This window comes from Ctenopharyngodon idella, chromosome 18, assembly GCF_019924925.1.
Source record: "Ctenopharyngodon idella isolate HZGC_01 chromosome 18, HZGC01, whole genome shotgun sequence".
NCBI classification, from domain to species: domain Eukaryota; kingdom Metazoa; phylum Chordata; class Actinopteri; order Cypriniformes; family Xenocyprididae; genus Ctenopharyngodon; species Ctenopharyngodon idella.
Genome location: NC_067237.1, coordinates 16,268,517 through 16,293,134, shown reverse-complemented (window position 1 = coordinate 16,293,134; position 24,618 = coordinate 16,268,517). Strand labels below are relative to the sequence as shown.

General features: G+C 34.7%; 1 protein-coding gene across 2 annotated transcripts in view; it reads right to left on the bottom strand.

The window, feature by feature from the left end:
• nedd4a (NEDD4 E3 ubiquitin protein ligase a) overlaps positions 1-24,618 on the bottom strand; it is a 42,081-nt gene that overhangs the window by 3,448 nt on the left and 14,015 nt on the right. For both annotated transcript variants that reach the window (XM_051870711.1, XM_051870710.1), the window contains 21 exons: positions 16,803-16,853; positions 13,570-13,631; positions 13,199-13,301; positions 9,859-10,022; positions 8,348-8,468; positions 8,114-8,263; positions 6,973-7,044; positions 6,489-6,608; positions 5,192-5,425; positions 4,925-5,002; positions 4,764-4,818; positions 3,901-3,959; positions 3,486-3,551; positions 2,988-3,217; positions 2,221-2,342; positions 1,963-2,033; positions 933-1,028; positions 718-791; positions 474-534; positions 333-392; positions 151-258 (listed from right to left, as the gene is read on the bottom strand). In XM_051870711.1, the coding sequence (XP_051726671.1) occupies positions 151-258; positions 333-392; positions 474-534; positions 718-791; positions 933-1,028; positions 1,963-2,033; positions 2,221-2,342; positions 2,988-3,217; positions 3,486-3,551; positions 3,901-3,959; positions 4,764-4,818; positions 4,925-5,002; positions 5,192-5,425; positions 6,489-6,608; positions 6,973-7,044; positions 8,114-8,263; positions 8,348-8,468; positions 9,859-10,022; positions 13,199-13,301; positions 13,570-13,631; positions 16,803-16,853 (2,157 nt within the window). The remainder of the gene's footprint in view (positions 1-150; positions 259-332; positions 393-473; positions 535-717; positions 792-932; positions 1,029-1,962; positions 2,034-2,220; positions 2,343-2,987; positions 3,218-3,485; positions 3,552-3,900; positions 3,960-4,763; positions 4,819-4,924; positions 5,003-5,191; positions 5,426-6,488; positions 6,609-6,972; positions 7,045-8,113; positions 8,264-8,347; positions 8,469-9,858; positions 10,023-13,198; positions 13,302-13,569; positions 13,632-16,802; positions 16,854-24,618) is intronic.

Here is a 24,618-nt window from a genome sequence, read left to right as displayed (position 1 = left end):
CAATGTTCTTCCGCAAAATGCATGTAGTTTTTTTTTTTTTTAACCACTAGAGGGCCAAAAGTTACCTAGTGTATCTTTAAGTTCAACATTGAAAAGATGCAAAACAACAAAAATTGATATGATTTGATTTAGTCAGGAATCAAATCTGACCTTCCAGAACCAGATGATGGCGGGGTGATTTGGGTTGTAGCCGTTTTTATATTTCGTGTTTTCTCTCCAGTCATTGACGTCCACGTCTCCTAAGCCACACATCAAGAGCTGAGGAACACAGACAGGTCAGTCAGGGTTTTGAGAGCTCAGATGAATAAAGTTACTAAAGCAGATGGTCTCACCTCCAGCTCGTTTTCATCAAAGATCTTGATCAGGTCCTGAGGGATCAGCTCATAGAAACCCTGCAGATAAAACAACAAGGAATAAGTCAGTGAAACTCAGTGGGCGGCAGTGAACCGAACTGACTGAATGAGCATCTGTACCTCCTTGAAGGCCGTCATCTGTCTCTGGATCCGATCTACAAATCTCCACTGCATCACCAGGCTGTGAAAAAACACCAGAGGAGATAGTAGTATTATATCCTGAAACACCACTAACTCAAAATCATCCAATCACATTGACGACTGATGGCTTTGAGCAGGAGAGAAAGATTTCTAGTATGTGACCCTTCATAAGTGTCAGATGTGTTGTGGTTTGTATGTGCCACTAGAGGGCGGTAAAACATACTGAATATACTCCTTTTTGTTGGTGTCATTGACGACAATCTCAGCACCTCCTGGCTTCAGCTCGTGCTGGTGCGTCTGCGGAAGAGATCAGATCAGACATTTAAAATCATTTACACACCCTTGGGAACTTGGGAAGTCTTGGGATATAAAGCACAAGCTGAACGGACTACTCCTGGTGTTCATGGTGCTTAAACCTTGTAAAACAGAATAGATTACCTGTCCAAAAAGCTCCTCGTCGATGGCGAACCGGAGGTCCAGGTCTGTGGGGTCGTTCTCCAAAATCCATCGGAGGGAATTGAAGTACTCGCTATCCTGAAATTATACGACCAAAAACTACAGGTTGACAAGTGTTTGATAACCGAACGTGAATAACTAAACCAAATCTTTATGGGACATTAATCACATCATTAGTGGTAACAGCTCTCTCATGTGTTAAAATATAACTTTTATGACTTAATAATAACCCAGAGGCACTGACGTTTTGTGGAATTAAATACTACTCCACTGTACACATTGAAAAAATGCATTTATTGTGTGGAATTACTATTTAAAAGTCCTATATAAATTTTCCTGTATCTTATAATTTTAAGATATAAATATAATTAAATACAATAAAAATAAACATAATTTAACTGATAAACAAATTTTAAAAAAATGTAAAAATTAGATAAAATAAAGAAATGCATAAATAAAAATAAATAAAATATAATTTATATATATATTTAAATTAATAATATAAAATAATAAATAAAAATAAATTAGATCAAAATAAATAATAGAAACTATCTTGTTATAGTGCACTTCTACAACCTACTGAAAACTACTAAATATTTAAGCAGGGGTGAAAGGAAACTTTTTTAGTAAAAAATTCTGTCTACCATTTAGTCAGAAAGTGAATTATGAGAACAGCAGTTGTCACCTCGGTACAGTTTACATTTACTTCAACAAGTGTCCAGATAAAATGTCTATTTGAGCACACTGCATTGTGGGATACAGTATCTCACATGGTCATATACTGTATAATGAAATATTTGGAAAATGCTGTAGGTCATCCAAGTACATGCAAAATAAATGATATTAACTGTGCACGTTATACACACTGCAGAAGTAGTATGCTATTTTGTAGGTAGTATGGTAGTATGCTGGAGTGGAATGATAATATGCTATAGCCGTTGTTCTCTCTGAAAAAGGACAAAAGTGACATTTAGAATTGATGCTGATTGGATCAGATGTGGCTGTCACTCACCACTGACTCCATATCCTGTAACGTGATTGGCTTCTGCAGCATCATCTTGTAGAAGGGCCGGATGAAGAATGCTGTGCAGACAAGTACAAAAAAAACAAACATTTAAGAGCAGCATAAGGTAAATGATGAATGATCATTTTTGCTACATTTAGATGTTTTAGTGAATCAGTCTGCATGCATACAGTGTGTTGAGAGCCACAGTGAAGTACTGTGAATATGAGTTGTGGGTATTTATATTGGTCTTGACAGGTTACTCACCATCCAAAAGCTTCCCGTGATAAACGGCCATTCCAGCCACCCGGCCAATGAACTTAAAATACGACAGGTGGTCCTCATTACACAGACCAGAGTTGGGGTTGATCTGCAGGGTGTAGTTGTCCCTGCAACATTCACACGGCACATCTTTAAAGACATCTTTGAAAAGTTTTTTCCATGCAAAAATGTTTTTAGCAAGCAAAACACTCAAGAGTCTATGGACCCTTTTCACAGACAGAATTCTGTAGGTTTGGATCTTCCTACTGCATGGTTTTTGTGTAAAATAAATAAAATAAAATAAAATAAAATAAAACAATTGTATATAAAAAATTACAAATAAAAAATGGTTATATTATATAAAGTATAATATAAATAATATAATATATTATATTATTAATATATTATAATAAATATAATATAAAAGATTGTTAAAAATATTAAATAAAATTTAAATAAATTAACATATGTAGGTTTATGAATATATATATATATATACACATATATGTGTGTGTGTGTGTGTGTGAAATATATAACTGAAGTGATAAAATAATATAAACTATTTTTTTTAAATATTATATAAAATTTAGGGAGTGACGTTAAATTTGACATCTTTCTTTCTTCTGACCACCGTGATCAATCTCTTGATATTTTTTCCTCCTTTGGAAAGTCATAGAAACATAATTTTCTTTTGCTTCTGCTTCTGAGAGCCCTGGAAATGTGAAAAGGGTCCATTTAAATACTGAAGAGAATATAAAAGTTCCATCACTCACGTGGCAGAATACTCAAACAGCCCATAATACGGGTTGAACATCTCCTTAGAGATCAGGAAGAACCATTCCCGGGCCACGCCCCCATAGTCCAGCCCCTTCTCCCCCTCAAACTCCACCCAGAGGCGGGCCTTCAGCAGGTCCGAGCGTTTGACGGCCAGGATGCGTCGGTACGAGTCCTCCAGAAGAGCGTTACGTCTCACATTCAGCTCGAAGCGGTTCGGGATGTCTGACTGGAGACGGAAGAAAAGATCAAACATGTTAGGTGATGACATTATTGGTTAAAATGATTTTCCAGCCCACACAGTATTGGATGCATTAGCACAAAATAAGCATTCTAATGAAAGGTAATGAAATCAAACAACTGATCCCTTTAAAATAATGTGGACTGATGAATTTAGCAAAATAAGACCAGGAATGTTTTTTAAGAGTGTTAATCTGAATGGGACAGGAAAAACCCAAAAGCCTGAAATGGACTGAACGTGAAGGACAGAGACGCACCGGTTTCTTCAGTTTCTTGCGGAAGTACTCGTACTTCTGTTTATAGTCTCTGGAGTAAGGCACGGCCTGAAATAAAGCAGAACACAATCATTTCGCCAATAATCCACGAGCTCTTATCTGCTCAGATGTTGAGTGTTCCTGACCCGACAGAGATCAATCAACTCATCCAGGACAAATATAACTTCCCCTCCCCTCATGACAACAAGCACAAACTCCTTACAGGAAATGAATGGGAAGAAATGTACAGGGTTTCAGGCTCAGAATACTTTTAGAAACAAGATATGGCAAAGATTACTGTGCGTTACAGCAGTCTGTCTCAATGCGATCCATTAATGGCTTAAAGATCCGTTTCTATTGGCTCGGTCTTTAATGCCTGACTGTACATGACCATTAACAGAAAGAGAAAACCACTTACTGGACCAGTGATGGCTGAATTCTGTAGTCTTGGATCTTCCCACTGCGTGACTTTTGTGTCTAAAAAAAAAACAAAAAATATAAAATAAAAATTGGTATAAATAAAATAAAACAAAATATAAAAGAGAGTACAAATATATATAAATAAAATGTAAATTAAAAAGAAATAATGAATAATGATAAATATGAGTATATTACAGGACGGTATACAATTATATATAAAATAGAAAAGTTATAAATGAAAGAATTAAATAAGTTTATAAATATAAATGAAAAAAACAAAAAATAAAAGAGTACAATATATATAAAGATTTTTTAAATATTAAATAAAATTTAAATAAATAAATAATGAATAATATAATGATAATTATGAGCATATTACAGTATATATATATATATATATATATATATATATGGAAAATAGAACAGTTATAAATGAAATAAATTATAAATTTTAATGAAATTTATAATTTATTAATTTTTAATTAAATTATAGATTAATAAAACGTCATAATAAAGACGTCATATAGTATATTATATATATATATAGTTATAAATGAAATAAATAAGTTTATAAACATAATATAAAACATTTTTAAAAATATTATATAAAATGTAAAAAAAAAAAAATGCACATAAAAAAATTGCACATCAGTTCCAGATTCCTAGAAAAAGTTCAATATTGTAGTTTTTTTGGGTTGGTGTGGTTATGAATGGCATTAATTTTTCTGTTAGTGCACTTTGATATTTTGTTTTCAATTCTCATGTAAATCTTCAGTAAAAATCTTGTTCAATGGACCTTGAACTTTGCTTTTGTTTGGTGTGCGGATTCCCTTTTTCGGTGGTTCTGAATGTGACACTTACTGTGATCGATGTAGAAGATTCTGCCGTCACTATGTACTCGCTCCTCCCAACCGGGCTATAAGAGACACACACACACACACCTTTTCAACCTTTGCCCTGAACACCATGTCAGTTAAACCAAATAATGATTATGACATCATCGACGATGTCATCCATCTTACCGGCAGTGGGCCGAGGTCAGTGGGGTCAAGGGAGACTCTCCTCCTCATTTGCACGGGAACCTTCAGCCGTGGGTCGTCCTGTGATGGAACAGGAAACAGGATGGCAAACACAGGAAGTACATATCAGTGTGAACAATGGGGCAATCAAACAATCCACAGGAAAACACTAACAGTAAAGTAATGTGACTAACTATTATAGTAATTTACTGTATTATGGTAATGCCATGGAATATGTCCAAAAAGTATTTTTGTTTGTGTCTGTCTTACCCATGTGGTGGTCTTAGTGTTGTGGTCTATGAAAAACGGCCGTCCGTTCGGAGCGCTGCGCACCTCCCAGCCGGTCGGCATCAGTCCCACGTGCTCCGGCGTGAGAGCGTGTGCGTGCTGCGGGGACACGTCTGGGGAGAGCAGGGGCGGAGCGTAGCCCGTGGCATTCTGGGAGAGAGACATGGCACCGCCCGTCACCGCTGCTGCTGCCGGCTCAGAGGGTGGCTGTATGAGCTGAAATACAGAGGTCAAAGTTCAGGAAGACTGATGAGTCTGAGAAATATTCTGCATTATTACGGCCACAAATTATGACCACACAATTAATGGAAATTATACAGAAATCACAAAGCGAATTTATCTGGTGCTTTCAACGTCCCAGAATGCAACATGCGGCAACAATCTTCTCAAACTTGTAAAGAGAAGCTTTAAAGTCCTCCTGTGGTGAAGATCAAGTTTTTAATGTTGTTTATATGTCTATGTGGTGTTTTTAATGTGCTTTAAGACAAACCATGTGCAAATTCAGTACTTTCTCCTTAAAACTGCAGTGAAAAAAAGACGTCACAAACTACCCTGTAACCAATCACGTCAACGTGTGATCGTCCACGAGTGGATCTCTGAGCTGGTGTGAGTGAGTGGAGGCGGGGCTAATTAGCATATTCATAGAACTGCGTATACTAACTGAGGCAAGGGTGTAGAGTTACATTCAAGCTAATTTAAGGCATGAAGAAATTTTTTTTTACGTTTTTTTTTTTTTTTAGGGGATAAAATTATTACCTGTGGTTTTACACCAAAATAAAAAGCTTAAAATTGGTTTAAACGGGCAAATGATTAAATTAAGATAATTATATATTTTGTTCTGTAAAAAAATCTTATAATTATAATAATTTCTTAAATACTTGAAATATTTTATATTTTACAGTGAAATGCTACAATAGTAGTTTCTTATTTTGTTTAATATTTTTATTTAGTAATAATTATTAGTATTAGTATTATTAATTATAACTATTGTCACTTTTATTGTTGATTTAATTATTATTACTAAATTATTGTTTAGTTTCAATAATGTTAATAATTATAATAATAAACAAATAAATAATAATAACAATAATAATAATTATTATTATTTTATAGTCATATAAATAAAAAAAAATGGGCCAAACTGACTGTGCAGCCCTACAAATAAGCAAAGCAAACCTGTAGCTTAAAAAAAAAACAATCACAAAAACCCCCCCCAATTATTTATTATTTAACATTATTTCCCCCAAATTGTGCAGCCCTACCACAGAGCTTTCTGTACCTGAATGAGTGGCCGTGTCCAGGTCGTCATTCTGCTGTTGTGATTGACGTAATAAAGTCTCCCTTTATTGTCCTGCTTTTCCTCCCATCCTGGAGGCAGCCCGGCAGAGGTGGGTAATAACTAAAGGGAAGAACGGAAAAGGATATTCTGAGTAACAAAAAGAAAATATAGTGAGAGGTGAAATGAGGAGAGCAAAAAACGGAAACAATCCATTACAGATTGTCCGTTTGGTTCATAAATAGCCATCAGTTAGCAGTTTGCCTCTCAAACACACTGTCCTCTGGGAGCAGATGTGAGCGGAGCTGCAGCTGAGGTGATGTATTGCGAGGTTCAGGGCATGCTGGGAAATCTGGGGCAGCTAAGATTACACATCATGTGCTGAGAGACTGAGCAAAACACTCTGCTGAAACTAGAGCACACGGCGAGAGTTTGGTCTGGGCTCGGACGGATATATATATGAATATGAATGTTTTACTGCTCTCACCACGGGATGAACAGGATGCTCTTCCACCGTGAGGGTCTGTCCACTTCCTCTGCGGCTGCCGTGACCTTGCGGCTGAAAAAAACACAGCAGTTTAAAAAAATCTGAGACGAAACTACACACTCTGTTATGTAAAATATACTGTAACACTGGCTTTACATGCACCCATTTTAATGGGATTCTGGCGATATTGTGATTAAACTTTACCTCAGGTAAACACAATACTTCGATCAAACGAACGTGATTAAGCTCATAATCGTAGTAACCATAATCGCTTTAAACTATGTGGTGTACGCCGATTTTAATCGCAATAAACAGGCACGTAAACACATTAATCACATCATTACCGCTCTGATCAAAGCGAACATGTGCTCGGATGTACACGGATGACGTGTTGTTTACACAAGCGTCATGAATGAACTCTGTGGCGTTATTCTGAAGTTTCCCTCCACTCCGACTGGCTGAACTGTCAACACAACTCGCTGTGCAGTCTCTGCTCCTTATCTTCATTCAGAGACGGCGTGAAGAACATGTAAACAGGAAGTGAAGTGTTTTGCTCGTATCATGTAAACATCTTACTGCGATTAAGTCCTTACTGTGATTAGTGTAAAAAACTGCATTATTTGTGCACATGTAAACGTAGTCAATGTGACATGCTTCAACATATTGACTTTCTATATTACAAAACGGAATTGGAGCATCATGGCTCATGATTCATATGATTGATTCATAAATTATTCATATGATTGATTCATAAATGAATCATATGATTGATGATGATTCCTGTGATCAAAGCTGAATTTTCAGCATCATTACTCTAGTCTTCAGTGTCACATGATCCTTCAGAAATCATTCTAATATGATGATTTGCTGCTCAAGAAACATTTATGATTATTATCAATGTTGAAAACAGTTGTGCAGCTTCATATCTTTTGTTTTCATGATTCTTTGATAAACAGAAAAATCAAAAGAACAGCATTTACTGAAAATAACTATTTACTAATATAATCTTGTCTTAACGGTCACTTTTGAGCAATTAAATGTCTTTAAAAAAAAAAAAAAAAAAAAAATTGCTCACCAAAGACTTTATTACTCTCATTTGTGACGTGTGCATGCGTGTGTGGGTGTGTGTGTCTGGACTGACCGTGAGGGACGTGCGTCTGTCGTTTGCTGGCTGCAGTCGGCTGAACTCCTCACAGAATCCCGTGAACTCCATCGGGGAGTGTGGGGGCGGCGGCGAGCGCTCGCTGAGGCTGTACAGCGTGGACTCATCTGCCGTTATGATCTCCCAGCTCTACAAAACACACACACACACACAGATATGAATGTGTGTCGTTTGACCATGTGTTCAGAAGAAGTTACAGAAGTGTGTGCGTACCTCAGGTGACTCTCTGCGCTCGTGGTTCTCGTCATGTTCAGATATTTGTCTGCGTGTGAGGAACGCCCGCTGGGACTCGTTGTGTGTATCCTGTCTCTGTTCATTGTCTCTTTGAGTGTCCCTGTAAATCAGGACAAAACACACACTTCAGTGCTCATAATGACCCAGAAAGATTCAAATAAAACAGGTGAGGGCGCCGCTGAACAGCGGAGAGCAGAGGAAGGAAATAAGAGGCCTGTATAACAGGATGATTGACTTCTGAAGAGTTTTATGTAAGGAGTATTGACCTGCTGATTGTTGAAAATCTACAGAAAATAAATGCGTCACAAAAAAACATATTTAGAGTGTCAAAATTATTTGTTTATATACTGATTATGAAAACCCCTGACCTTTCTTTTATGAAACATAATACATAAACATAAAACATAATAAAAAACTAAAAACTAAAATAAAAAATGAAAACAAAACAGAAAATAAAACAAACAAAATAAAATAAAATAAAATACTGACCTTTCAAACTAAATAAAACTAAATAAAATAAAAAATCAAATAAAAGCAAACAAAATATAAAATAAATTCAAAGTACAAAATGCATATTTGGTGCAGTAATATAAAAAAAAATAAATCAAATTAAATAATAAAAAAATAAAATATAAAAAAACAAATTCTGACCTTTCTAAATTTAAAATCTTAAAAAGTACAGAATGTATATTTGATGTACTAATAAAATAAAAAACGAAATAAAAGTTAATTAAATAAATTAAATAAAACTAAATAATATAAAAAACAATAATAAAAAACAAACAAAATATAAAATAGTCAAAGTACAAAATGTTAAAATCTTAAAAAAGTACAGAATGTATATTTGATGTACTAATAAAATAAAAAAAAAAAAAATATAAATAAAATAATATATAAAAATAAAACAAATAAAAATAATATAAAGTCAAAGTGCAAAATGTAAATTTGATGTACTAATAAATAAAAAAGTAAAAAATAAAATAAAAAAATATATAAAAACAAACAAATAAAAAATATATAAAATAAATACTTTTGCACAAAAAGTACATTTGATGTACTAAAAACAAATTTAAGTGTAATTAAAATAAACAAACAAAAACAATATAAAGTCAAAGTGCAACGTAAATTTGATGTACTAATAAAATAAAAAAAACTAAATAAAATGTGAAAAAAAAAATAAAGTAAAATAAATACTGACCTTTTTAAATGTAAAATCTTAAAATGGCCTTTTGTACAAAAAGAATACTTGATGTGCTAAAAACAAATTTAACAGTAATTAATGTAAATTGTAATTCAGATGGACAAACATCACTCTAGCGACACAAAGGTCATGGGGGGTCAAGTCACTCTGATTAAAACAATGTGCCAAATGAATGAAGGTGAAAGATAAATGCAAACATTTACATTGCACACTGGGGTTGTGTATGTTCTTGGGCTTGTGTTTGCATGATTCTAATGTGTGTGTGTGTTTTTAAGTAGGTGATAATTACTGGATGGTGGGTCTGTGCCACTGTGTGGTCCTGCTCTCATGGTTGACATAGTAAGTTCGTCCCAGGTTGTCCTGCCTTTCCTCCCAGCCAGGGGGCAGCGCAGGCAGCTGATGGGGATGATGAGGACTGCATAATTCATGAGGCTCCAAAAACTCCCAACCAGGCTACAACACAGAAATGACCAGAGTATTAAAACATTGTTTGTGTGATCACTTTGTTACCAGCCATTTAAAGGGTTAGTTCACCCAAAAATTATTCAATTCGTAAAGCTCCGAAGCAGTGTTTTGAAATCGGCCCATCACTATATTGTTGATAAGTCGTTATTTTGTTTTTTTGGCGCACAAAAAATATTCTCGTTGCATTATAATATTAAGGTAGAACTACTATACTCACATGAACTGTTTTAAATATGTTTTTAGTAGCTTTATGGATCTTGAGAGAGGAAATGTCATTGCCGTGAATGTAGGCCACACTGAGCCATCGGATTTCATCAACAATATCTTCATTTGTGTTCTGAAGATGAATGAAGGTCTTACAGGTGTGGAACGACATGAGGGTGAGTAATTAATGACATTATTTTCATTTTTGGGTGAACTAACCCTTTAACTGCTTTTCATGCAAAGCGGCTTTATGGTGCACAAATTTCACATAACCACCCCGGACCGAGTCTCTTATGAAGGCACAACAGGACTGAATTCTGGAACGACTATGCTCCATTTAATCTACTGTCGGTGGCACTTCCGAGTGAGTTTTGGACGTCTGGAATCATGCCTGTATTTCTTGTACGATGTGAACACACCCGACACCAGTGTCAACACAGCCCTCGTACAATGACAGCAGGCTGGAAAATTACACAGTGACTCTGCTGGTTCTATATTAAAGTTATTGTGCATAAATATAACTCATTTGTTTATGCACAAACAAATGTCATTAATTCGCTGAAGGCTTTGTTTCTTTTGTTTGGAAACTTGATGACATTCAGCACTAGTTCAAAGAAAGCATATGCATGGTGTATGACTAAATGCTTACTGTATTTCAAAACAACAAGAACATAAATCATGTTTAGCTGTGTTTACTTGCGTAAAACTCGCCGCCATTATGCTACAATGGTTTCTTAGTGACCTCATTTAAAATATGCCTCAGGCTAAAACAGTAAAATAAAATAAAATAAAATAATAATATTTTATAAAAAAATAAATAAAATAATAAGATAAAATAAAGTAAAAAATAAAATTAAAGTCCTGACCTTAAAGGTAATATCTTTATATGATCTTATGCTTGATCTTGTTTGTCAGTAAAAGTGCAAAAATAAAATAAAATAAAATAAAATAAAAGTCCTGGCCTTAAAGGTAATATCTTTATATGATCTTATGCATGATCTTGTTTGTCAGTAAAAGTGCAAAAAATAAAATAAAAAACAATAAGTAAATAAATTTTAATTTAAAAAGCTATTATCTTTACATGATCTCGTGTTTCTCAGTAAAAGTGCAAAAATAAAATAAAATAAAATAAAATAAAATAAAAGTCTTGGCCTTAAAGGTAATATCTTTATATGATCTTATGCATGATCTTGTTTGTCAGTAAAAGTGCAAAAAAAAAAAAATAAAAATAAAAAACAATAAGTAAATAAATTTTAATTTAAAAAGTTATTATCTTTACATGATCTCATGTTTCTCAGTAAAAGTGCAAAAATAAAATAAAAAAATAAAATAAAATAAAATAAACAGTCCTGGCCTTAAAGGTAATATCTTTATATGACCTCATGTTTCTCAGTAAAAGTACAAAAATAAATAAATTAATTAATTAATAAATTAATAAATAAATAAATAATCCTGACTTTAAAGTTAATATTTTTACATGATCTTAATTATGATCTTGTTTGTCAATAAAAAAAATAAAAATAAACAATAAGTAAATAAATTTTAAAATAAAAAGGTAATAGACCTTTACATGATCTCATGTTTCTCAGTAAAAGTGCAAAAATAAAATAAAATAAATAAAATAAAATAAACAGCCTTAAAGGTAATATGTTTACATGAGCTCATGTTTCTCAGTAAAGGTGCAAAATGTATATTTGATGTACTAAAAAACAAATTACACAATAGTAACAGTGATGCTTGACACAAAATAACACATTAAATTGACTAAAAAACATATTAATTTCAACAACAGAATCAAATTAAGAGTATTACAAAATCTGCATTCCATCATCTCAGAAACATTGCAAGAATTAGGCCTTTCCTCACTCCCACCGGATGCTGAAAGGCTTATTCATGCATTTGTTACTTCCAGGATTGACTATTGTAATGCACTCTTTGTTGGTTTACCTGCTAAATCAATCAAACGACTGCAGTATATTCAGAATTCAGCAGCACGTGTTCTTACATATACGTGCTCTATAGTTTGCATTGGCTTCCTGTTCAGTCGCGTATTGTTTTTAAAACTCTCACACTAACATACAAAGCTATGCATGGAATATTTGTGATTTAGTCACCCTGTACACACTTTCTCGTTCCTTTCGGTCTGCTGATTCTCTTACTCTTCAGCAGCCTCCCTGTAGATTAAATCTATGGGGGAGAGAGCTTAATCTGTTGCTGCACCCAGGTTATGGAATGCACTTCCTCTTACTGTTAGAGATGCTCCTACATTAACCAGTTTCAAGAAGCTGTTAAAAACTCATCTTTTTAGAATTGCTTATATAGACTGTCATTAGTATTCTACTGTGCTGTACTGTAATGATTATTTTATGATTTATAGTTTCTTTTTTGTATTGCATTATTTATGTATTTCTGTATTGTTATTTGTTATTGTTTGTAGCGCTTTGGGCTTTAGAAAAGCGCATTATAAATACAATTTATTATTATTATTACTATTAAATACAAATAAATACAACTTCCACAAATATTAACTGTACGACACTTTCTGACAACCATAATTCCTGATATTGCCTTCAAGGACATATAAAGTCTGTCTATCTGTCATCCTGTTGAGAAATAACCCACAGCTCAAGGTCAAAACATGTCTGAAAAGCTTTGCGAATAAGGCAGAATTGTGCTTGAGGAAACAAAGCACTTCAGAGCAGATAGAGGAATATAAAATGTTTTCATGGCCTCTCCATCCAACACAAACACTTTTTGGGAAGTGCTGCTGTGAACTACATCAATAATGATACTTCCTTTAAACAAAACAGACCAGATGAGACACGTTTAAAGATGTAGGAAATCATTAATGTACTGTATACATATACACACATCTGTGCTATATTGTGAATCATTCTAGAACTCTAGAATTACAGTGTGTTTGTTACAAAAGCTTGTGTTTGTGTGTGCATTATTCTTACATCCAGATTCTCGTTCTGTTCAGCAGGGTCTTCCTCTGTATCGCTGTTTTTGGGCAGGTACGTCATCTTCAGTCGCAGATGACCTTTCACCCTCGACTTGTGACTGTATCAAAACAGTTGAACAGATATATCAACATAAGACTTATACCAGAAAAAGATTGTTTTCCATTGAAGTGTATCAACGGTGCTGATGTGTACATGTTTCAAACGAAAACAGTACACAAATACATTATGTCATAGCAGGTCAAAGAGCTTAAAACAACAACGTACAGAATGAAGTCAGTGAACGTTAAGGTAAAAACCATCATGTTTTGGGAATAAAGCATGCAGGTATACAGGTAGTGAAAACTGCAGTAAAATCTCCTGCTAACCTTCTCGGGTGCAACAGGAAGTCCTTGAAAGTGTACGGCCTTTCATTGTTCGGATTTTCTGTCTGTAAATATATAAATAAAAATATCAAATTATTGAAATATTGTAGCATAATTAGTAACAGTAATATATATATATATATATATATATATATATATATATATATATCAGTGGCGTGCAGTGGTGTTCTGAAATGAAGAGGCACATTTTTTATTTATGAATCAAATGTAAATTCATGTGCATTACTCTTAACGTTGACACATCTTCCTTGTTAAATGAACATTACTTTACATTACATAAGAAAAAAAACCCCAAATACAAATCTATTTTGTAATTTTACATTAACATTATATTGTAATAAATGTTCTATTTATCAAAACCAAGTCAATCTCATCAAGTTAGTGTTTTAAGCATTTCTACTTTCATTCCAAAATAATAACTGAAGGCTGTAACAATTTAAACAATATATTTTATTTGTGCATTGATTTTTTTTCTTTTTAATAGTCAACTTGGGCTAACACCGTCTGTCACAGACACGAAAATGTATTTTTAATTTCACCAAGCTGATTGCACTAAAACCCCGCAGTCATTATTTTTTCAGTCCATTTCAAGTTCGATTTTGACGTGACATAAAACGGTGATATCTAACTGGGTGATCTGTTTACTTACTTTTCAATTAGTCTTCCCATTGACGCCATCATTTGTTCATTCAAACTGACGTGCGGAACGTGCACGTAAACAAGAGGCGGGATTTATCGCACAAACCAATCATATCCAATCATAACCAATTACATCCAATCATAGCACGATGGAGCCATTGCCTCCTCTCACGTGACTTTCCCCCATTCATTCTCAATTACCCCCCACAAAACCCACCACACGCTATAGGGGGTCTAATAGTTTTCTATGAGTGGAAAGGGAGGCATGACTCCTGCTGTAACTTTACCTGCGGGTGTCGCTGTTGGGCAGTGTTCCTTTAGAAATACGAGTGACTTGCGCCCTTTTTAATGTCATAATTTGTAATATTTGTGTTGTTTTATATAATATGGATTATTTTATTTTCTCATCCAATTTTTTTCTGAGAAGGCACTGCCTCCCTTGCCTCCTCGGAGGAAATGACCCTATATATATATATGTACACACACACACACACACACAACAATTCTTTCTGGTTCTCGAATCTGATTGGCTGAGAGCTGTGCGATATTCTCACAGTATCAGCACTGGAACCGTTTCACCGTTTGTATCACTCCGCTTGCGGAAACTGTCATGGCGGTCGAGCAAATCCACCACATTTAAAAAAAAAAAATACTACTTTTGTTATGTCATGAAATGTAGTTTAAAGAGTTTTTTAGGCGAGAATGTAGTTACTTAGACATTTGGTCTTATTAATTTATTTCTTCTTCCAGAGCAAAACGATTTGGGTTAAGGGGAAAATTAAATTTCATGACTTTATATTTAGGCTATATTTAACTTAAATCCTGTACTAGAGCGCTACTTTTGTACATTTGACTGAATTGTTTGCTTGTGTTTATGTCTTTTATAATGGCTATTTTAATTTAAATATGGCTATGTTAATTTAAATATTGTTGTTTAATAAATATTATTTTATATAAATAATATGCCGTATTAAAGGGTCTGTCAATAGTATCAGGGAAAGTTACATTATTACGCCATTAGATGGCGGCAAAGACTCAGAATAAGTAAGTTGCTTTAGCACTGTGGGAAATCTCTTTAACTTTTAAAAGGACAAAGACAAAGATATCGCTTTCCTCAGCAGACATTCAAAACAGATTTTTTTATAATGGATATAATATTACAGACATCGAGCTGAAGAATGAATGCTATATCAGATGCAGGTACACTCTTTTAGTCGATCTCTCTCATAATACTCTACATATTACAGTGAGTTTCAATGAAGCGACTCAATGTTCCTTCGTTACTAGCTCTAAAGTGACATTTCAGGATTAGTAACGGACACTTGGACACAACTGTTAAACTGTCAAATTGAGATTTGAATCCGTGGCGGAAGGAAGCAGTTCCTCACAAAAGAGGGTTTTTAAAGACACTCTGTTGTTGTTTCTTATTTATTTACACACTTGTGCCGTCGAGCTGTTGTATAAACGCAATATCACACTCATAGCCATGCGATATGGCTATATATCAACACAGCTGTGATTCAGCCGTAGGCACAAGGCAAAATTACATTTTTACGCCATTAGATGGCGGCTAAGACTCTCTTTATGAGTGAGTCAGAACAAGGAAGTTGTTTTAGCGCTATGGGAAATCCCCTTAACTTTTAAAAGGACAAAGACAAAGACATCGCTTTCTTCAGCAGCCATTCAAACAGATTTTTTATAATGGATATAATATTATGGACATCGACCTGAAGAATGAATGCTATATCAGATGCAGGTACACTCTTTTAGTCGATCTCTCTCTCATAATATCATAATAATCTACAAAATACAATAAGCTTCAATGAAGCGACTCAACGTTCCTTCGTTACTAGCTCTAAAGTCACGTTTCAGAATTAGTAACAGAGGTTTGGGCTCAACTGTTAAACTGTCAATGTGAAATTTGAATCTGTGGCAGAAGGAAGTAGTTCTGCACAAAAGAGGGTTTTTAAAGACACTTCTTTGTTTCTATTTAAACACTTGTGCCATTGAACTGTTGTATAAATGCAATATCACACTTGTAGCCGTGCAATATGGTTATATATCAGCACAGCTGTGATTCGGCTGTAGGCACAAGGCCGCAGGCTACTCGTGTGAAATTGCTCATAAATATATATATGAGCAATTATTTGTAATTATTTGTGTAATTCAATTCAAATTTCACATTAAACATTATTCATTTTATTCACAAATAGACAGTGCTGAAAATAGTCTACGAAGCACAGAGTCATGTGGCTGATATTTTTAAGTCTTAATGTTTATGATCACTCAGCCAACTAACATACACACACACACACTCACACATATATATATATAGAGAGAGAGAGAGTTTAATGTTCACGGTGACTAATAATGAGGTGCAACTGAGCAGTTTCAAAACCAGAAGGTTTATTTTATGATGCCATGTTAAAATGGGAGACGTATGAGGTCGACCTTCTAAAAATAACACCTAGATTTAACCTATATTAATGACAATACAAGTCAGGAGCTTCAACAAAAGATACAGCAAAAAAAGTAGAGTTCAATACACAAAATATAAAATGATGGCAAACACTCACAGGGATCTGGTGCAGAGGAACATCCACTTGTCCGAGGAAGTCATCCCTCGTCTGCAGAGAATCAAGAAAACACAGAAGATTCTGTCACAGAAACAACTGGACATAATACAAACAAAATGAACGAAAAACATTCATACTGACTGAGCTTAAGGAGTCTCAATGTGTCTATCTATTACTTATCTTACCGACATCTTTTGACTTCAGACAGTATTTAAACATACTGAAACACTCCAGAAATAGCCTAGCAATTACCCAAAACATCCTTTTATTTAGTTTTCCTATTATTTGGGGTGAGATTTGTGACAATATGAGCATGCATACACAGATAAATGGGTCTGATTCATATCAAAACAAACCATTCTAGCACACACAAACACACACACACACACACACCACTGCGGAACCCTGCTGGGGTTTAGTTAACCGGACCAAGAACAGCAGTTCATACTGTGGTTATTTTCTCCTCTCTTCCTCCATTACACCTCTCATCTCTTTCTTCTTTACACGTCCATTTTTAATGCTTAATCTGATTTCCTTTCTGTTCACCATTCATCTACTGCGAATGAAACAGTCAAGAAGTGAATCCTAACACTCGAAACAGTCTGCAGTTTTTCATAAAGAGCTGTGTGTTATGAAGACACTGACCTTATCTGAGACTGTACAGTGCTTTCATTGTTTACAGAGATATAAATACATGTGTTATATATAAACAAGGCTTTATAAAGGTAGACTTCCCGTGGTCTAACCCTCAGACTGTGAGCGAGTTAAAAGTAGGCCGAAAGAGAGAGGAAAAAAACAGGGAGCAAGAAAGAGAGAGAGCTTGTTTTCGGAACAAAATCATTCCCATCCTCAAACCTTTTCCAGCTGCTGTGAATCATTTCAATGCCTGGCTTTCTTATGCTTTTAAATACATTTTATACCAAGCTTTTTACACACGCTGTCATTATCTTAACTGAAACAATATGACAAGTTAAACACGTCACCTAAATGAGGCGTAAAAACCATCCGCGTTCAAAACGCTGTCAGATGTTTTGTTTTATGGTATCGAGGGCAACAAGAAATAACGACTGACCTTACACTAAAACATGTCCATCTACATTCAGTATATGACTTCCTTGCAAATGAGTTACTCGCTATCAAAGGGTCGTTCAGGTTTTTACAGCACTTATAAATCCATGATGATGACTAAAACACATATATTCCCTCCTTAAGGCCAGCCTCACATATTCCTGTTTGCTCTGTATTCGGGTCAAACCACAAAGCGGTTCTGCCACTGTGCCAGGCCTCAGATGAGACAATGGACTCGCTCTTTGTGCCCCCGTGTAAATGAAATGAAACTGTGTAGTGTAGTCTCTGTTAGTGTCATCTCAGCAGTTATTAAGCATGATATGCTGCATGATTACCTTGTTTTATTAAGAAAAGACACATGATTTAATTGAAGTTTTATATTGGCTATGAACTGCATAGCAACAAAGGGGGTGAGGCGATGTTGGGCTGCTTCAGAGAAGAGAAAGAGTTGTTGTAGTAGAGTGTTGTTTCCATGCCGTCATTTTACGCCAGACTGCTTCACAAACAAATGCTTGATTTGCACAAAAGATTAACATGACGGCACATGCTAGTCGATGAGCTGAATCAACTCCACAGCAACTACATAAATTTATCCACTAACCATTCAGAAACGTTCAGTTTCATTCTAAAAGTTGTAACTTCTTCCTGAGTCTCTCCATCAGTGTCGACTCCGGTTTGAACAATGTAAGGCTGAACACCGTTACTCACAATCCTCATTTTGGCTGCGTGAGATTCTCCAGCTTTGTTGTTGTTGAGCAACTGAAGCATGGCTGTTAAAGCTCCGCCCTCTTATGGAAAGGGGGCCGGGAGCAGCAGCTCATTTGCATTTAAAGGGACACACACAAAAATGGCGTGTTTTTGCTCACACCCAAATAGGGGCAATTTTGACAAGCTATAATAAATGATCTGTGGAGTATTTTGAGCTGAAACTTCACAGACACATTCTGGGGACACCAGAGACTTATATTACATCTTATGTAAAGGGCATCTATATGAATGAATGATTCAATGACTTCACTACTGTTTCATTACTGGATAAAATATTGTTTTTGAACAAATCTCTTGAGTGAACAATTCAATGACAAATACACTGTCACCACCTACTGATGTTATGATGTCACTGATATAATCTTTATTTGAAGAGTCAAGATACTTAAAAAAAGTTGATTTACTCAATTTAGTACTGCTACCGTAGACGTCAGTTTTTATATCCGAACTATAAACTTTTATCCCAGTGCTTCTGTGATAATTTGAATATTTGTATACATTTGCATATGCTACTGTGTGGTTAAAAAGACTGTTTGTGAAGCTGTGTCATACATACACGACAACTGCTATAGTACAGTATAGTATAGCCAGAACACTGGCATAGTATGGGAGTGTATAGTATAATAAGTATACCATAAAAAACTATGGGGAACACACAACTTTATCCATTGTGAAACAAGGCAACATGTTAGTGAGGCAAAAAAGGAAAACTGTTGTGAAACTATCTGTAAACGATCAGCACCGTCTGCTCCGGTAATGAGAAGGAAAACAGTAAACGATGCCAAACGTTTGAAGAAACTTAATGGAGAAGGCTGAAAGTCAACAATTTTCTGCTACGAGAGAAGCATGACTGCTGGTTTACTACTGCAAAACACCTGACAAACATTTCCTCATGATCACACACATCATTAGAGTTTAAATCACATCTAAACGCTACTGAACAAAGTTCATGCTCATTTCTAAACTTTCAGATGTTGTTTTATGTAAACTAAAAGGACAGACTTTGTTGTCAATTCAGTGGCTTTTTGGAAACTGTCTACAGAAGAAAACCCTGCAACACAAGAGCAGCAAATAACAAATCAACCACAATTACTGTATTTCAAACACATATCACCTAAATCAACCCAAGAATGAACAAACATAAGCATAATAATCATACAAAATATCAATTTTGATTTGAAGCTGCAACAACGACACTGAAAATGAGATCTTACAATGTTATGTTAAAATTAAACTGGGTCATTCCATGTCAAATCAACCAAATTTTGGATACATTTCTAGTTTAAACATTATTTATTCTTAGGACATTCCTCTTTAAATGCAGTAAGTATCAGCTGTGTGCAAAGTGGTCACTGAAAATGGGTAAAATTCAACAATTTGAACTAGGAGCTGCTTTGAGATCCCCATATCTATGAGACTAAACTAAATAGGGCCTTGAAAATGTAGATTTCAAAAGAAAAGTTTATTAAGAATGAGAATCTAGAAGGATATTAAGATATCTTGAATACTTTTAGAGTTACAGACATGCAAACTTTGGAAAAGGAATATTTATGTCACACAGAAAGGAATGTTCTATGCAAGTTGATAGAAAAACACGAGATACATTTCTAGTTTCAACATTATTTGTTCTTCAGATATTTATCTTTAAAAGGAACAAAAAAAATAAATCAGCTGTATGCAAAGTGAGCCACATTTGGTTTCTGACCACTAAAAATGTGTACAATTTACTAATTTACTCATGGAGCCGCATAAAAATCTCCATATCTCTGGGATTGAATCATCAAGGGCCTTTAATACCCAAGAAATTTTTTTTAAGAACCAGAATCTAAAAGGATATTAAGATATCTTTAATACTTCTTGAGTTACAGGCACGCAAACTTGAGGCAAAAAACACAAGAAGTGCTTTTTGCCATTTTTGAACTGTCACTGTTGGCATATAATGAAACAAAGATTGCTAAAGTCAATAGATTTTACTAATAGACCTACCAATCTCTGTGTAAAAATAAAATAATGATGCTTTCTAAAGTAATTTTTACACCCCTTTAAATTGGCTACAAATCTCAGGTGAAAATTGTCATTTTGACCCCCCTCTAGAAAATAGTGGATTACTCAGTAAATATACATCTGTGACATTTAATATTTTGGCTTTCATCACTATTTATGTTTGTCTTTCTACAGAAAAAATATTAACAAAATCAAAAATTTGAGCTGGGACCTCTGGTTGAGTTGACACGGTATGACCCAACTGCATTTTACTTCCATAAATGTGCATTTTGGCTTAAACAAGGATATTCAATGTGACAAAAATGTATGTTGGAACTTGATCGATTCGATTTGACCATTTTTGATAACCAGAATTACTGCATAGCCATTCATATAAATTTTAGAAAGGCAGACTAATTGCATTTCAATGAAAGATACAAATACATTGTAGCGTTAAGTCGTGCACAATAAGACCAAGAACAAGCACGAAGTCTCAGTATGTCTCAATCAAGCAGCTGTTACAGAGAGAGATCTAATTATTTTCATAAATCCATTAGGTTTTCAAGCGCTGTGGGAGGAGAGACATCGCTGAAGAGATTACAAGTGCTGCTCTGTTGACTGATAAGAGCTAATCAACCACACAACGTGCTGTGGAAAATCACAACATACACATCCACACACTAACAAACTCCCCGGCGCTTGTACATACAGATATCTGACAGCGCTTTAGAAGCGCGCTGATTGCGTTGACCTTTGTCAGAGGTCACACGGTCATGTGTTAACCATTCCCGCCGCCAAGCACAAGGTGCGACGGTGTCCTTGAGTGGAAAACAGAGGAACCGTGACCTACAGTTCGACTAGAGCCAGTTACCAATCTGGACCTGCTCTACACATTTCTACAGCAGAAAACTCTGTAGCAGGGATAATGTCTAAATCAAGTACAGTTTTCACCAACAAAGTCTAGTCAGTCTAGTTTGCTGAAAACCACATCACACAAAACATGTTGAGCAGCCATGTCCATGAAAACCAGTGGTTCTCAAGCAATGGACCGCAAAATGACTTTAAAAGGCTTTAAAATAAGCTGAAACAGCTAAAAATGAAGATGCAATTTGACATATTTCTTAATTTATTTTGTTCCCTCAACAACTTTTGGACCTGATGTATGTGGGAATTTTAAAGTGTAATAATTTCTAGAACTGGAAAAGTCAAGGAAATTAATAAAATCTTAAAAAGACATGTAAATTATAAATATTTCATTATTTTATAAGGTAGAAATTGCTATATTAATAGATATTCTGGAATTACAGAAGTTAATTATTTAACTATTTCAATTAATTTAATTACTTATAATTATTTCATTTATATATATATAGCCACTTCTAGTTTTTTATTTTGTGACTTCCTGGAAAAGTTAAGGAAATTAATAAAATCTTAAAAAGCATGTCAATTAAAAATATTTAAATATTTTATAAGGTAGAAATTGCTATATTAGTCAGTGAATAATATTAGTCATAGTCGGTATAAAGAATTCATCAAATAATAGATATTTTGGAATAACAGAAGTTAATTATCTAACATAATTTCAATTTAATTGCTTTATTCATAATTATTTTATTTAAATTTTTTATATTGCCAGTTGTAGTTTTTAAAAAAAAAAAACATTTATATTGTGACTTCCTGGAAAAGTCAAGGAAATTAATAAAATCTGAAAAAGTCATGTAAATTAAAAAATATTTAAATATTTTATCAGGTAGAAATTGCTGAGAAATTAACATTAGTCAGTAAAAAAAAAAAAAAAAAGTAATAATAATAATAATAATAATAATAATATTAAATTACATAATAATAATATATATTCTGTAATTAAATAATTTAATTATTTATTTTAAGTACTTATAATTTATAACAAATATTTTTTATATTGCCACTTCTAGTAAATTTCTTGACATGGAAAAGTCAAGAATGTTAATAAAATCTTAAAAATACATGTAAATTAAAAGTATTTAAATATTTTAGCAGGTAGAATATGCTAAAAAATTGCCAATAGTCAGTAAAACAAAATAAATTATAAAAGTAAAAAATGTGACTGCTATGATTTGCATTTGCTGTATGCAGATATCTTCTGACTGTTGAATCAAAAGCATCTCGTAATGACAAACATCAAACGAATCAAATTACTTTAAGACATTCCCAAATCCCCTGGCCGAGCACCAGCTCAGTTTCTGTGATAAAGTGAAAACAAGTATAGTGTAGCATGATTTTGTTATTCAAGCTCCAACTTTAGTGCAATGGATCTGAATGCTATTGTATTGCCTTGATGTTGCTGCCATGTACCCGAAGTACTTTCTAAACATCTGAACGAGCTATGAGAAGAACAATATGTCCAAGTGTTTGAACGCCCCCGAACATCACTAACGAGTTGCACAAACAAACAGCACGCTGAAATTAGAGCCTTGAATTTAGATTAGATTACATAAGAGCGCCGCGGCAGTAAAGGTAACAGCGCTGTTAATTGCTTGTGCGACCTGTTTCTAACACACTGTAAAATCACACACAAAGAGAGCGAGTGTAAATGAAATAAGTGCTGCGAGCGAGACACCTGATGCTCTGAAAACATACCACAGCTAAGCAGGCACCCGCTGGGAAGTGAACATGTTATCCTTAACTGCAGAGGAATCACATCGTTTGGCCTGCAACTCGCTGACACTCATCTCCCCTCCCCACCCCCCATCAGCTGACCTTTGGCCCAACAGCTGACAGACAGCCATGTGCAGCCCCTGCATATCATGTTGAATCCTGAGGGTGCCCAGTGTGGTACTCGACCAGACTAACTGGAGTCAAGCAGAATATTTTCAAGGCTGTATTTTTAGACGTAGGCCTGGGGGGAGGCTTAGGGACCACTGTCTATAATTATCCCAGAGGTAAATACATGCAGTGATCAATCGGAGTGTTAACCAATTAATAAAAACTAAAAAAGCCTGTAAAATGTGCTGTGCAAGCATGCAACTGCTTAGGTTGCAAGTTCTTGTTTATATGCCAACCTGCATAAATGGATTAACACATTGCAAATAAACACTGTTGAATGTTTGCATACAACTGTGCACATAATTGTGCAAATTAAAGACACACTATGTAGTTTTCGCCTCTAGAGGTCGCTTATTCAAAACAATAGCGTAGTTTGATAACTCCCCGAAATCAAGGCGTCGTCTTCACGTCTACAGCCGGTGGAAAAGAATCAGACGGGACTCGGGCAGAAATCATATTAATGGATAAGCTAATGTTTTAAAGATTAAATAACATTACTGTAGTATGAAGCAGGGTGTGGCTGAAAACCTTTGGAGCGGAACGAGGCCGCTGGAGCGATTGCTAATGAGAGACAAGCGCGAACGCGACACAAGTCTCGAGAGCAGCAGAACTTTTATTATGCCGCAGATGAGCGCTTCCGCTTCTTCCGGTCAAGCGTGTGTGGGGTAAAGCAGCGCTGTTTTATCATATTAGATACATTTGTGTGTTTAAAGTTGTTATAATGCTACTCTGTGTTTGCTCGGAGGCTGCTATGAGACACTTGTTGCACACTGCAGTGAGCTAGATCGATATTAGTCACGGTAAAACATGGTGCTCGCAGTAAATCAAGAAAACAAGATTCAAACAATAAGACTTACTGTGTTGAGCTATACAACAATGATTAGTTTTCTGTCGATGAATGTATCCAAACAGTTGCTCATTTTTCTAAAAACACATAATATATTAAAGCATCTTTGGAGTTTCCATGGTTTCTACAAAATAAAACCGAGGGTAATGTGGGTATGATGTCCATGTCCTGGTTAAAATTGCTTATTTCTCTGGATTTAAACATCTTTGTAAACATCTGGGATAATGTAAGTACACAAGTCAACAAAATATATTACATTGTTCTAGTGGTTTTTGGATATATTAAACCCAAAATCTTACATATTGTGCCTTTAATGTGATCAATACCAAATGCAAAGGGGCTGAA